Source organism: Oculina patagonica, chromosome 10 (genome assembly GCF_052425735.1).
Source record: "Oculina patagonica isolate OP01 chromosome 10, crgOcupat, whole genome shotgun sequence".
NCBI lineage: Eukaryota > Metazoa > Cnidaria > Anthozoa > Scleractinia > Oculinidae > Oculina > Oculina patagonica.
This window is the reverse complement of record NC_135767.1, coordinates 13,136,039-13,151,334: the sequence shown is the minus strand read 5'-3', so window position 1 is coordinate 13,151,334 and position 15,296 is coordinate 13,136,039. Positions and strand designations below refer to the sequence as shown.

General features: G+C 40.0%; 2 protein-coding genes across 2 annotated transcripts; both read left to right on the top strand.

Moving 5' to 3' along the window:
• The first annotated feature begins 1,573 nt into the window (after positions 1–1,573).
• On the top strand, positions 1,574–7,198 carry LOC144629232 (uncharacterized). The gene is made up of 3 exons (XM_078487468.1): positions 1,574–1,724; positions 5,299–5,414; positions 6,055–7,198. Exons 1-3 carry the CDS (start codon positions 1,590–1,592, stop codon positions 6,200–6,202), a joined length of 399 nt encoding a protein of 132 aa, XP_078343594.1. The 5' UTR covers positions 1,574–1,589; the 3' UTR covers positions 6,203–7,198.
• A 1,000-nt stretch (positions 7,199–8,198) lies between these two features.
• On the top strand, positions 8,199–11,350 carry LOC144628223 (uncharacterized). Its single transcript, XM_078486292.1, has one exon. It carries the CDS (start codon positions 9,043–9,045, stop codon positions 10,732–10,734), a length of 1,692 nt encoding a protein of 563 aa, XP_078342418.1. The 5' UTR covers positions 8,199–9,042; the 3' UTR covers positions 10,735–11,350.
• Positions 11,351–15,296: the final 3,946 nt, after the last annotated feature.

The window sequence follows — 15,296 nt, the reverse complement described above, 5'->3', positions numbered from 1 at the left end:
GGTTGCTATTTTAGAAAAATATAACGGAAATTACAGCTAATATTGCTTTTTGTATGGCAGCGTTGAAATGAGCACGCGTTTCCCTTGCAGACTGACACTCAGTAATTTTTTTCAAGAAGGAACGTAGGGTTTTTATCCCAATTTACAAAATATACTAGAGTTTATAAATGACGAGTTCACAATCGCTTATCATTAAAATACCTTTAAGCATCCCACGTGGTTTATATAATGCAACTGATAAACCAGGGGAATATGTAGCTTCTTACATTTTTGCTAACATTAACGTTTTAAAATGTAATATTTTAAAACCAAAATAGCTGGCTTAATTACTTCTAAATGAAATATGGGTTCCAAGGCTAGGTTTCCTTCCTTTTCGATTCCTTCAGTTAAGGCATAAGGAAACTCTTAAAGCTTGATAAAACCATTTTGCCCCGCAAGCCGATTAAGCTAATCCATAGGATTAAAGTAAACCCACATTTTAGGTGTCCTGTTTACATTGCACGCTCATTGCACGCGCAGTTCCGAACTTTCTGGGCGGTTATATTCGATAAGAACGAGTCAGTACGGACAACTGCTATTGCGGAACTGTTTCAGACAGCTCTACAAATTAACGGACTAACCAAAACAAGAGGGTTATAGTGAGACTAGTCTGTTCCAGGCTCTCAGTAGTTGGGGGAGAGCGAAAAAATGCGGGCGAGCGAGGAAAAAACGAGGGGGAAGAACGTATTTATCGCTATCCCCCAACTACTGAGAGCCTGGAACAGCCTACAGTGCTGACTGTCTGATACGGACACCGCAAGCGCCACAGAAAGTGTCGGTAATGTGGGGAAGAGGGTGGGGAGGGGGGGGGGTTAGTTTCGGACACCTGGTTTAGTTGGAGAGCAGTGTGAAAAATAGAAGGTGGGAAAAACAGACGAGGTGTAATGCATGTATGTTGTTTGTTTTTCTCACTCGTCGTTCACCGTTCTTCTTCGAACTGCTACTCAACTAATACTGAATGCCTGAAGAAAGTTCAATGCTGCTCTAGCTGTTTCCGTGAATAAACGATAAAAAAGTAAGGCTGACTGAACGCCTATAGATAGACTTCGCTAGGCACGGCCTGACTTCTTTGAGTCTATATTTGTTCCCTTGTTCCCAACAAACTTTTCTCCGTGTTCCCTAAAAGTATATTTCTTCGATTTTGGTGTTCCCTGTTCCCTAAAACATGCTTTTTTCCCGTGTCCCTAGTGTTATTTTCCTTTTGCTCCCATGTTCCCAAAAATTTCATGGCCATGTTCCGTTATTCCCGGAAAGCCCTGGGAGGGAGAAGAACCTCTTCTTTGGGGGATAATCTACACTGAAGAAAAAAAAAAAACGTTTTTTTTTTGGTTGGTGATTTTAATAAAATACCCAGCATAATATGCTATATATTATTAAATTTTGGGGATGTGTGTGGTAGAATCGAAAAAAAACAATCGAAGTTTTTCGTCAGTTGTTTGCCTGTTCAAGTGATTTCCCAGATCTCTGTCGGTTCATTTTGCCAGCGCGCATGAGTTGCTGGGAAAAATGTTTAACCGAATGGCATTATGGGAAAGCGACTGCATTTCAAAATGGCGGCTCGCAGTTTTCTGAGGGCTGCCTCATTATGCAGACGAAATCTTGCAGTGAGTTCCACTTTTGCCCGGAGTCAAAGCATTTTCACAAAATACAGAGAACCGCCGAATGGTTTTCTCTTTAATGAGAAGGTAATTGGTTTTGTTGTTGCTTTTCTTATACGAATTATCATGACCTTAGTACTCGAGGTGAAGTGAAGTGATTTGATATTTGACTTGTGGTGTTGCTCTGTGTAATTACAGGACCTGAACAATCGATGAAAATCGATGATCGGAAAATCAATCGATCAATCGATGACAATCGATTAATTACTGTTGATTGGCATCGATTGGCATCGGCCAATCGATGATCAATCGATAATCACACTTAGGTGGTCGCGAACTTCATCGATTGCCATCGATTGGCATTAAAGCTGCACACAATCAATCCGAAGCATGAAGTAAATACTTACATACGTTGTTTTGTTAAAAAATAATAAAGCTCCTTTCCATTGAGATGAGGTTTACATCATAAGCTTTAATGTTTCTGTTTTTCACTTGAGTTTCCTACTGTTTGCTAGTGCTAGAATTCCAAAGACACTTCGTTGTTCGTGACCGAGTCAAAATGGCGGACGTGACAGGCGAAACTCATCCCCAGACTCCCACTGTTGTCTCGTTTTCGTTCCGACGTACGGAAGACGTATTTTTGAGTTCTCTCTGCTACTGTTTGATTTTAAATATTTCGGACGAGCGAGAAGGTGTTTATGACATCGAAGGCGGCCGTTTAGTGGACTACAAGACAGAATTTTAGAAAAATTACATTGTACTTAGACAGCGAGGAATTCTGTAAGTTGCGATTTCTATTTACTTTGCCAGGAGTTGTCTCGAAAGCAAACCAGACCTAAAAGCGTACGCTTCTTTGATGGAGGCAAATAAGACAAGCTCAAAACGTTTGTATTAAATAATTATTGCCTTATTACTGTTAAGTTAGTAAGTTTCTCGTTGTATTGACATTTTTTGGAAAAGTTATCGTTGTTGTTGCTAATAAAATATAACATACAAGAGAGACCGTGTGTTTTAAAGTGAACGTATTTAACAAATACTAGTCAAATGAAAAACGATGGCAATAAAATGATCGATTGAATTGGTAATCGATGATATTGGTAATCGATGAAAATCGATGTTAGTTAATTGATCGATTGTCATCGATTATCGATGAAATTGATAATCGATGACAATCGATAATCACAAAAACTTTAGCGATCGATTGTTCATCGATTATCAATATCAATCGATTAATTGATATCGATTGTCATCGATTGTTATCGATTGCCATCGATTATCGATTTCATCGATTGTTCAGGTCCTGGTAATTAGAATTGAGTTTTCTCTTTGAGAAATCGTATTCCATATTCAAACAGTGTATTTCAGGTATGTCTTGGGCTGCCTGTTAAATAGTTACCGTTAGTTAGATAGTCTGGGATGTAACCTGCTGTAATTTCTGACTCAAGTTGAATGCCTTTATCAGCCACCTACATGTCTCTTACACATGTTGTAGCTCAATGTTATTTATCCTTGGTACAATTTGGTGTCTAACTTCGTTTTATCTAAGAGAGATAAACTTCATATATTACAATACACCAGCATAAAAGAAAATACCAACTTAAATTATACCAAGGGTAAAATTGAACCGCAACACATACGTGTTCACATTTGTATGTTTTTGCTGGCCAGAAAAATGCATGTTTGGCATTAAGGTTTAACTGTAATGGTGAATGGAACATAGTTAATTAATAATTATTATCACAATTATCAAAAAATAAAATACAGGTAAATACAAGGGCATTTTGTGGGCAAAAAAAAATTGTACAAAAGAGGATTTTGTTGCTTTGTCTAAACAATCTATTTAACAATTAGACTACGAGCCCGAATTTTCTATGAGCAGATAGTCAACGAGGCGCAGCCGAGTTGACTATCGCTCATAGAAAACGAGGACAAGAAGTCTAATTGTTTTAGTAGAAACTCTAAAGGATTGCAGTCCAAAACCTACATTATTGTGCACTTTGAAGACAAAAATAAAGAAAATTTACCGCTTAAAGAAGTACTCGCGCGCAACTGTTTTCTATCGGCGAATAGAAAACAGTGGGAGAACCAATAAGATTCGCGGATTTCTAATAGAACACAGCTGAGTTATTACTAATTAGGGTTAAAACTTGCTGGTCGCACAGTCGCCAGTGGCGATTAAAAAGTGTCCAGGACCACTTAAAGTTGAGGTTTGATTGTCCGAGGTGTAACTACAGTTCCATAAGTATGAAAAAAATAGCAAGAAAATTAAATGTTCTTTTCTTTTCTTTCTTTCCTGAACTCTAAGTTCAATTCTAAAGTGCAAAATTCAAAGCCTTTTGTGATTGAGTTTTTAGATCACTCCGATATGTAGATGCCATTTTGATTTTATTGACACTTGACTACGGACCTACACACTGTACCCAGAGTTCTATGTGGTATTTTTCAAACTTGAATATTGACAAAATCACTTACGCTAGGGCAGTTGAAAACCATATGGCTTTGATATTGGCATCAGAGGCTTGAAGGGGTTTTCAATAACTTGAGCCATTCACCATTGACACATTGTGAAAATAATTCCTTCCAAGTTTTAAAACTGGCCTCAAAATTCTAACTCTTAGAAAGAGCGTCTCCTTAGTCAATCAAAATATGGCGGAAAATATTGATTCGCCCATCCTCACTTCATGTTTTTACAGAGTTCTTTTCCTTCACTTCACGATTCAAGGACGCCATTTTGAAGTCTGGCCATGTGGTTTCAGTTTACAATATATTAGACCCCTCTCTTGGAGACTAGTTACTAGGTGTCTGATTTCAAATCTTAAGCGGTCAAATTCCTGGAAAAGCAGTTTAGTACATTCCAGTGGGAAAATGAAATCCCGGTTTTCCGGTTTAGTGTGGTGAAATGGTTAAAAGCGTGTTTGGCTGCGAATGGCTGGGATGGAAATGGATTGCAATTTGAAAACGTTAACCAACGTTTTCAAGTTGTTTCAGCACGCCTTCAAAAAAATCGATATTTATAGCCGAAGTTTGATTTCTATCTCCAAATTAAGGTTATATCTTCAGTTAAATGTTCAAAGATAACGTTTTTCATGGGTAAAGTTTCCTACCACTTATATCAGAACATATTCAAGGCTGTGCTCTAAGAAAAATTACAAGGAGCCCAAAGGTTCCAAACTATGAGATCCAGGGTGCCCAGCATAAGATTATCTGGTCGCCCAAAGACAAAAGTTAGTCGCCTGAGGCACCCGGGCACCCTCAGAGCACAGCCCTGATATTAGACCAAAAATCTGCAAGTAAATCATAGTCCCTTTAACACTGCTTGATATAATAGACTTACTTTTCATCTGGTTTTAATTAGTTAAAGTTAAATGCCATGGGGCATTTATTCAAGCAAAAATGGTTTAAATTTTTTTCTATGTGTTAGCGGAGGAAATTTGTGGGCTATTTTATTTTCAGTGGCCTGGGCCACCAAGAATTCAACGATACTGGCCCAAGTGGCGATCAAGCACTGAAGCTCATTTTTAGCCATGTCTATCTCAAATTTAAATTATGCAGAAATATTTTGACTTGTTGACCAGATCTGGCCACGCTTTTATGCTCCTTGCTGTACATTGTAACTTTGTTTTGTTTGTTTGTTACATGATTTTCATTCTTCTATTGACAGCCTCTCAAACCAGGAGAGAAGCGGCAGTGGGAAGACTGGGAAGAGCCATGGTATAGATGGTGGGCCCTTATTCTTATCGCAATTCCTGTATTGTTTTACTACAAACCTGAAACCAGGTGAGACAAATTACAAATTACAAAAAAAAAATTCACTTGATAAAAAAATACAAATAACACCACTTCAAGTCACTGTTATAATGACTTTGTAGTTAAATTTTAATTCAGTTTTAAATGGTCACACACTTACTGTAGGTTTCATCTACATATTGATTTCAACCACCCTATACAATGTAGCACATTGAACAGTACAACACAAAATCTTTTAGGAGCTTTCACTTAAACATTCTTAAAGTAAGTACCATAAATGCTAAAATTAGCATCTGGGGCACTTACCATATGTAATTTTCTAAGGCTAGACAGGGGTGCTAATTCGTAGGAGGGGAGGGGTTATTTCGTTTATCAATTTTCAGCCTCAAAAGGACATTGTCTTTATTTCTAGTGAGCACCCTGTACATGTATAAGGCTTACTTGCACTGGTGTTTCACTGATGGACTTAAAGATTGACTTCTATTTCAGTGGCGACAGGTCCTTACCTACACCAATGTTTCTTCATCAGGCTGACAGTGAAAATAGATTATTATAAACATTCCTTCCTAACATAAAGAATTGACACACATTACTGTTAATAAAGTGTTGCAATCATGCTGTGTAATCTGAGCACTTTTGCTTAATTAAATGCTGCTTTACCTTATTGCAGACCTGAAGTATGGGCTAGAAAAGAAGCAGAAAAGATCATCGCAGCTCGTGACGCTGCAGAGGCTGAGGCTGCTGCACGGGGTGAGCCTATTGACGAAGGTGAAGACGTTGGAGATTTTAAACTCAGCGACTTGAAACCTTTGTTGTAAAACCTGTGTATTTCAAAATGAGAGTTTTTTTCTACTTTGGGACTTCTCTCTGACCATGTGATTAAGACAGTCACTGTGAAAACAGCTACTTCTAATTGCTTGCTGCAAGGACAGTCATCTCAGTGATAAGATTCTTGTAGTTGTGATGAACAGTTTAATGCAGCTTATTTGAAAGTTTTCATAATATTTCCTTGACTTTTACCAGATTTTTGTCACTTTGTAATGGCATATGAGTGTGGTTAGTTTTAAACCCTTTCTCCCCCAGAGTTAACTTCAAAACTGGAAATATCCCAAATTGTACTTTGAAACAAAACGCATCAAAGTACTGCTTCGTGCCTTTATAGCTTTAATTTGAATGTACAGAATACCAACAACAGCTGTGTAAGTAGGATTTCCACCAAAATCTTTTAAAAAAGGAATACCGGTAGTCGCATCACTGCAGTTAACTGTATGCCAGGCTCTGGAAGTGAAAGGGTTTTTAACATATCTGTGATCTTCCAAAAAAAAATATGTGTTTGTCAGTAACATAACAGGTTCGGTAACAGTAAGAGCTTGTAACATTGAGTGAATGAACATTTAGATGGTAATTTCATATGGCAAAAAGTAAATGTTTTATTGTACAGTACATGTACAACAAAACTGTGTTATGTTCTTTTTTATCATTTTGGTTATCTCCCACTGACATGTATTCTTCAATATCTACTCACTCTGAAGTGCGAGTACAGAATCTTAATCATGTGTTGTGATCTCTCATTGATGAGTTCAAAAAAGTTCTTCCGCTTATAAACTTACTGTTTTATTTCTCCAAGCTGTTCTTTACTCAAAGACACTGCTTAAATCATGCCAAAAAAATTCCTGTGTAAACAATGAAACAAGTGATCTGGAAATTTCAATGGAGTGATTTAAATTCACATCGAAGAAGCGGTTAGCTACTCTCTCTTGTTTAGAATGGCCAAGGTAGTCTTTGTAAATAAACTTCTTTAAAGGTTTCGGAAATGGAATTTCTCTAACTTAATTTTCCTATTATTTCAGAAAAGTTAAGTTTGCTTCAGGGTCAGCTCAGTGGGTGAGCACCCAGGGGCGCGAGAAAATCGCTTCCCACAAGGCGTCTGTTTGTAGCATTTCCTTGTGCCACCTGATTTTCTTGTGTGCATCTGTGGGATTTGTTTGAAAATCAACATCTGCTCATTCTCGTCTCCATAGCCCTTTTTGTTTCACGTAGCCGGCGAGGCCTTCTTCATGTATGCAGTCATGATGTTGAAAAGAATGTAAGAGAGAGTCATAGCGATTTTGACTTCAGTTCAATAATTCTTTGTTTCAAACAGCCAATCAAAAATTTGAATTAATTCAAAAATCCTATGTCCCCTGAACCATTTGTTTCTCGTACCAAGGCTTTGCCGGCCATAAAAGAAGCAATGAGGGCATGGGGACTAGAATGCTGCTGTGATTACATTAGTTCTTTGACTACTAACCAGAACACTGATCAGAAGTGGTCACTTAGTCTTTCATAGGTGATAAGGTGGGACAGATAAGCCTTCGTTTAGTCATTCTGGGGACGAGAATGGGTATTACCCAAGTACACCCGCTGATTGATCTAGCCCCGAGCTTAGTATTTTTTCTTTCTTTTTTTTTATGCATGGTTGTTCGCATTTGCCACGGGGTGGGGGGACGATGAATAGCAATAGACCTAGAAACATGTACCCAGTGTACCGACAGAGATCTAAACTCTAACTGACGAGTTGTACATTTGTAATCAAATAGATGACAGCATTTGCCATTGAGCAAAATAAATTATTTTCTATTCATGGCAGGCATCAACCAGTCATAAAGTGCGCTGTACATGTATCTCCAGATGGCCTTGCCTAAATCTATATATTACATTATTCTTTTCATCCGGAGCCCTAAATTGTCAACCAACTAGTAAAAGTTGTAGGGCTTTAGCCCTACCAGCCTCTCCCCCTCCGCGGTCCCTGCAAAGAAGAGAACTCAAAACAAAAAACACGCAAAGTGATTGGTTAGATTACTTTTGGCGGAATCAGTTCCCGAAATATCTTACCCGAATTGTGATTGGTTGAAATGGTCCAACGGAATGTTGTTCTAATCTGATCCGCCGTTTGTGTGGAGTAGCTTTGCGTGACGACACTTAAAACGGCTGCGAGGGAGCCTACCGGGGGGTGGGCTACTCAAACATATTTTTACCCTTTTACACATCCTTCTCACAGATAATTTCACCCTTTCAGTTACCTACAGCAGAGTTACCGCAAGGTTTGAAAGACCCTAAGTAATACTCTTATAATGTGCCAAGGCCAACCTCGTCCCCAGGGCCTAGCCGCCATTTTGAAAAACGGAGAAGGCCCTGGGGATGAAGTTGTGCGAAGGCTCCTCCGCAGTAAAAGACTCGAGCAGCTCTGGGAATGAGAATGATGTCATTCTTTCGGAAAGCATCACCAAGCACTACCAAGCATTGCTTCTGACCATGTGAGATTTCTTGTTTTTTCATACATGAAGTAAACATCACACTTAACCTTTTTTTAAATTAAAAAAAAGTTGACACCAAGAAGAATCGAACCCGGGTCGTCGGTTTACCAAGCGGGATGCCACCGACGACCAGCTGCCAGGATCGTGATTTTTTTGGATAGAAATCCCAACCCAGGAGCCCAACCCCATTATAAGAGCTAACCGCAAGCAATCTAACGTGGTGTAATATGTCATCAGCTGTCTCCACATGGTCTGAAGCAATGCTTCGAAGTGATTTCCCATTATTTCTCCCCGGGCTACTTTCCCTTTCTTCGTTGCCGCCCCCAAACTACTGGACAGGCTTTAAATGTTGAATTTGCGTCATGCACTCGATTGGAAAAGCCGTGTTACAAGCAGCTGCTACCTCTTTGGTGAAAGAAACAATTTCTACAGCAGCTTCAGCAGCCAGAGGAAAGTCGAGGTCAAACAATCGAAGCATCGATCAAGGACAACAACAATTGAACCGCTCGATCGAGCAAGGAATCAATAATATCATAGCCAACTATGACAATATCAAGTCGAAGCTCGATGGAATTGCAAGGAAAGATCTTCTGGCAAGTATCAGCTTCTTTAACGAAGGATTTGTGTATCTGTGTCAAATATTTGACGAGGAAACTACTGGAGTAAACGTTTATAATATTCGAGGGAAAGTGGCACCCGGAAGTAAGACGCCTAGCCCATCGACAGCTTGGCCAGAAGCGATTTCGCTCATCAACGCGCTAAAACCGGACTTAGACGATTCGGCTAGAAGGGCACTGTCTGATGCGAAAGAAAGATTTAAAGATGCCCGTAGAAAAGCGACGAAAGCCTTCTGCAATGAAGCTCTTAGCACGGATGAACGCATACTTGCCATACGATATCGTGTCGCGGCGACATTGTTAGAGAAAGTGGAGAACCCCGCCGAAGCGTTAGGAGCATGCAAATTGTGCCTTGAAGAGTTGCATTCCATGCCAGCTGTAGAGGACACATTCGACAGGAATGGAGGAGCCGTCACAAAGATCCACAAGGAGGTGTGTGACGTGAACAGCGTCATCTGCGATGTCACGCAACTGGTCGGTAACGCTGGAGAGCTGCTCAACTGGCCTTGTGTCGTCGGCTTTAGAAATGGGAAAATTGATCCTTTGCACAACGAAAGATCAAGAATCCTCACTGGGCATTGTTGCCTGACATGGTCGTTTGGTCAAGAGGGCGAAGAGAAACACAAGCTGAAGTTTGCTTGGAGTATAGCTTCGAACACACGAGGCGACTTCATTGTAGCAGACAGCGTTGATCGCAACATAAAAGTCTTCAATGACGAAGGCAAGTTCCTGTACTCGCTTGACCCTTTCGCGGAAGAGTCACAACCAGAATATGAAAACGAATTCTGGAATGTGGCGACTGACCATGACGACAGCGTCTATGTGTTGACGCTGAGAAGAAGCGATGTCCCAATGGCTAATTTATTAAGCGAAATGCATGTTTTTAACAAACATGCTTCTCTGAGCCACAAGTTCGCTTTAAGAGAAGGTTTCCGAGGCAGGTCGATTGCAGTGGACGACCACAACCACGTTTTTGTGACAGGCGGAACGTTTTCAGATTTTCATGATGATGTGGTAGAAGTATACAACACTAGCGGAGAATTCGTCCTTAGCTTTGGAAAGGAGCATTTGACAAACGCGCAAGACATCGCTATTGCTGATGAAGGCCGTGTGATGGTACTGGAAGGTGAAGAATATCCTAGGGTTAAAGTGTTCAGTGCAGAAGGGGAGTTTCTTCAGGAGTTTACAGTTAAAGTCATTCAAGGATCCATGCCTGATAGCGGTGTCGCTATAACATTTCACAAGCCAAGCGAAACTGTGCTTGTTGCTTCACTGCAGTCAGAAGGGAGCGTTGTAGTCTCAATGTACTCCAAAAATGGTCACTTTGTACGCGCAATCCAGTTCAAAACAAAGGGAGGTCCCTTCATTACAGGAATCACAGCTACTGCCAAGGGACGTATTGCTGTTCCAGGGCAAAACATAGTTCTCTTTGCTTAGGAAAAGACCACAGCATTTTGCATCGGTCAACATTTAATTCGCTCATTCTTGATTTTTCATTGTGCAAAGGATAAATTTCCCATTTCACACGAAGTCAGAAAGAGTGAACTCCTCGAAGTATTCCTTCTTTGTAAAAATTATTAAAGACCGGAACAATTTACCAAACCATCTATTCCAGGGACCGCGGAGCCAGGGGGCTGGGGGGCTTAGCCCCCCCCCCCCCAATATTTCCGGAAAAATATAGAATTTCAACCCTTCTTCAAGACAGTAGTAGCCCCCCAATTGGAAAAATGCTCCGTGCTCCCTGTATTCGGACATGATATCAACATCAACAGATTTAAAACGAGCTTTAAAAAGTGGATAAACATCCATTGATTACATATTAATATATTTTAAATTTTCTCCACCGCCTCAGTGCCTGATATTTCTATTTTAAATTTTAGATTTTACATTTCCTGTAGATTATAAACTACTTTGTGTCCATATTATATATATATATTTGTAGGTTGTTTTGGTTAGCTAGTCAGGGGACCTAAATGGGGATAACCACGTGGTCCTCATTTTCAAATACTGTATGTTTATATTTGTATTTGACTAAAGTAAATTTTTATTATTACATTTTTGTTACCTAAAGCCAGGGGCGGTACTCCGGCTTGTAAATGAGCAGTTCAGACGAATGTCCACTTTTGGAAATGTTTTGATCCGCAGATCAAAACAAACAGTTATCCAATCATTGCTCGAATTTGGAGTCACATGATGCGAGGCCTGTTGACATAAAATATTCCTGCTGGCTCTGTCGATCGAAATCTAGAACAGCGAAGTGTGCAGAACTCGAATTCGAATGAAACAAGCTTCGTTCTATTAACTAAGCGGAAATTCACAGCTTACAGAAAGAAGAAAATATGCCATTGACCTCTCTTGGACAGGAATAAGTAAAGCGGAGACGAGCGCTTGCATTTTAAATGCTTTTCTGTCGCGCGCTATGCCCATAACACTAAGCACTTGGTTTTGGTAAATTAAAAGAACTGAGCTATGAACTCCGCTTTTAAAATAAGATACTCTCGCAGTTTACGCCACATCATGCAAGGATTTAAGCATCCTGGGCTTAACTTTATTCACGGCTTGCAGAAAGAAAAAAATATGCCGTTGATCTCTCTTGGCCGAGTTTGCCTTCTGGTCGAGGGTCGAGGGTCGAGGGTACATTGTCGAGGGTGAGGGTAGCATGTCGAGGGTAGGGTCGAGGGTATCAATTTTTTCCATATTTATTAAAGATAAAAAAAATTCTTATTTTCTAATTTTCGAATAAAATTTTTAATTTTCGAATAAACACAGGGAAAAATTAAAGTCGCCGTTAAAAAATGCGCATCAGATAACACAATGCTGGCGTCTCAGAGATGTTGTTCGCTTCAAGACCCTCACTTTTCGCATTCTATAAATCATTCTTGGTGGACGCTGTGGCCCTCGTTTCAGGATGCATGGCACAATTTCTATTTAAAGTACAGGAGAAGGGAGACTACTTTACAAAAGCCCGCCATTCATTCCCGGGGGGGGACTCCCATATGAAACGGACGGGGATGCTCGTCGGAAATTTTGAAAATGACCCCTAAAAGAGACCAATCTGGGTGTGGCTCAAGCCTTTCTTGACCCCTAAAAGATACCAAAAAACTAAGAATGGAGTTTATATTTGTATATTTCTTCGTGTGTAACCCTAAACGAGACCATTATGGCTAAAAATATTTGCGTTTGGGCGTTTTTTCCCGGAACACCCTAAGCGAGACCAAAAGTTCGAAATTTACACCCCTAAGCGAGACGACGAGCATCCCCGTCACTTTCATATGCGAGTCCCCCCCCCCCCCCCCGGGCATTCATTCCCCAGATTCATTCAGGAGTTTTTACGCCACACGACATCTAACCTGCAGAACAGGTGTTTATTTAGTAAGGCTGCACGACATCAAAATGGCTCATCCTGCGACTTTTAGCAGTCTGTATTGCGAGAACTATTTATGGATCTTTTATGTGATTTTCAGTACTAGTGAATTCCAGACGTTTTTATCGATTTCCGGCCGCCGGCCGCCACACCTCTCCGCAGGGCAGCGTTTCCATACTGAGCTCTGGTGGCCAAAGTTATGTTGAACATTTAACAGATAGCTCAACTACCGAATACTGACCTTAATTAATTAAGCTTAAGTTTAACTACTATAGTCAACTCTCGCCTTGCGGACACCTCGCTATTACGGATACTCTCGCTATTACGGAAATACGACACTACTGTTTTGACACTCGATAAAGCGGATACCGTACTGATACATGATTGCCGTCGGTGACTAGTGAACAAAACACAACAAGCCGCTTAGGGTGATTTAAGTAAATAGCCGGCAAGCTTAAGGCGTGTACTAATAACGATTCGATTGAATAATTTTTTAAAATAATTTTGAGCTTTTTCATTAGTTTTTTTTTCAGATTTTTTATTTCTTTATTTATCTTTTTTTTTTTTTGCTATTTATTATTTATTTTCATTTTAATTTTTGTTTAGATTTTTGTAAAAAAATTTTTTTGAGATTTTCTTTACCCTCGACTTGTTACCCTCGACCCTAGACTAGTTACCCTCGACCCTCGACGTAGTACCCTCGACCCTCGACCCTCGCCCAAAAGGCAGTCTGGAATTCACTAGTACTGAAAATCACATAAAAGATCCATAAATAGTTCTCGCAATACAGACTGCTAAAAGTCGCAGGATGAGCCATTTTGATGTCGTGCAGCCTTACTAAATAAACACCTGTTCTGCAGGTTAGATGTCGTGTGGCGTAAAAACTCCTGAATGAATCTGGGGAATGAATGCCCGGGGGGGGGGGGGGGACTCGCATATGAAAGTGACGGGGATGCTCGTCGTCTCGCTTAGGGGTGTAAATTTCGAACTTTTGGTCTCGCTTAGGGTGTTCCGGGAAGAAACGCCCAAACGCAAATATTTTTAGCCATAATGGTCTCGTTTAGGGTTACACACGAAGAAATATACAAATATAAACTCCATTCTTAGTTTTTTGGTATCTTTTAGGGGTCAAGAAAGGCTTGAGCCACACCCAGATTGGTCTCTTTTAGGGGTCATTTTCAAAATTTCCGACGAGCATCCCCGTCCGTTTCATATGGGAGTCCCCCCCCCCGGGAATGAATGGCGGGCTTTTGTAAAGTAGTCTCCCTTCTCCTGTACTTTAAATAGAAATTGTGCCATGCATCCTGAAACGAGGGCCACAGCGTCCACCAAGAATGATTTATAGAATGCGAAAAGTGAGGGTCTTGAAGCGAACAACATCTCTGAGACGCCGGCATTGTGTTATCTGATGCGCATTTTTTAACGGCGACTTTAATTTTTCCCTGTGTTTATTCGAAAATTAAAAATTTTATTCGAAAATTAGAAAATAAGAATTTTTTTTATCTTTAATAAATATGGAAAAAATTGATACCCTCGACCCTACCCTCGACATGCTACCCTCACCCTCGACAATGTACCCTCGACCCTCGACCCTCGACCAGAAGGCAAACTCATCAGTGACACACTAAGCACTTGGTTTGGTAAATTAACAGGAGCTATGACCTCCGATTTTCAGATAAGATACTCTCACAATTATCCCGGGCATTAGCTTGGCGGCGTCTCGAATTCAAAAATTAAATGCGATGTCGCAAACCGACATGAAAACATTTACAGTTGGTATCGTGCCAGAACTGACCGGTCTAACAAATTGATAGTCGAAGGTTTGCATAAGCCGTTAAACAAAACTTGTTTTCTACGAATTAAACGAAAAAGTAAATAGCTTCCTAGAAGCCAAATGAATATTTGGCGCAACTGAGTCAAGAAAATAGAAAATTTAACAACCACAACAGCAACAACAACAACAACGAAATTTTATTTACATCACAAAAAATTCTTCCATATACCAACTACTCAAGGACTCACTTTTTTACAATAATTTAAGGTTACTTACCGTAATGATTCGATTTAGCACCTGGGGCGCTTATTTACTTTTGGCACCTCAAGGGAAGGCACTTATTCGAGACAGGGCGCTTATTTAATTTTTCTTGAGAAACAACCAAATGTTCAAAACAAAACTTAAATAAATATTAAAATAACCAACAATAACAGAAACTGTAACAGTAACAAATTGTTGAAATTGCAGTCACTTTTAAAAGAATTGTTCAATTTAGCAGTAACTATATACATGTACGGTACGGTGAATGTTCGTGAGTTTATCTATTTGACGTCCATGACTTCAGTAGGGGCAATTTTACAAAGTAGAGGCGCTTATTAGAATAGGGTCGCTTATAAGAACTGGGGCGCTTTTAAGAATGGGAGCTTACTGGAATAGGGGCGCTTATTGACACAAACACATTCGAAGGGGGGCGCTCATTCGGAAGGGGGCGCTTATTGGAAGGAGGGCGCTTAATCGAATCATTACGGTATATAGAATACTGTTGACCAATGTCATGTAATATATATAGCTAGTATCTTATGGCATTTTACTTTCTAGTTATTTCCATCGTGCTGTTTTCTTCCCTTCGGTTTCGTTTCC

Excerpts from the sequence above, each read along its gene's own strand:
- LOC144629232 (XM_078487468.1), top strand. The coding sequence starts at position 1,590 with ATGGCGGCTCGCAGTTTTCTGAGGGCTGCCTCATTATGCAGACGAAAT. Across the intron at positions 1,725-5,298 it reads GTTTTCTCTTTAATGAGAAG|CCTCTCAAACCAGGAGAGAA; the intron begins GTAATTGGTTTT and ends TTCTATTGACAG. Across the intron at positions 5,415-6,054 it reads TACTACAAACCTGAAACCAG|ACCTGAAGTATGGGCTAGAA; the intron begins GTGAGACAAATT and ends ACCTTATTGCAG.
- LOC144628223 (XM_078486292.1), top strand. The coding sequence starts at position 9,043 with ATGCACTCGATTGGAAAAGCCGTGTTACAAGCAGCTGCTACCTCTTTG.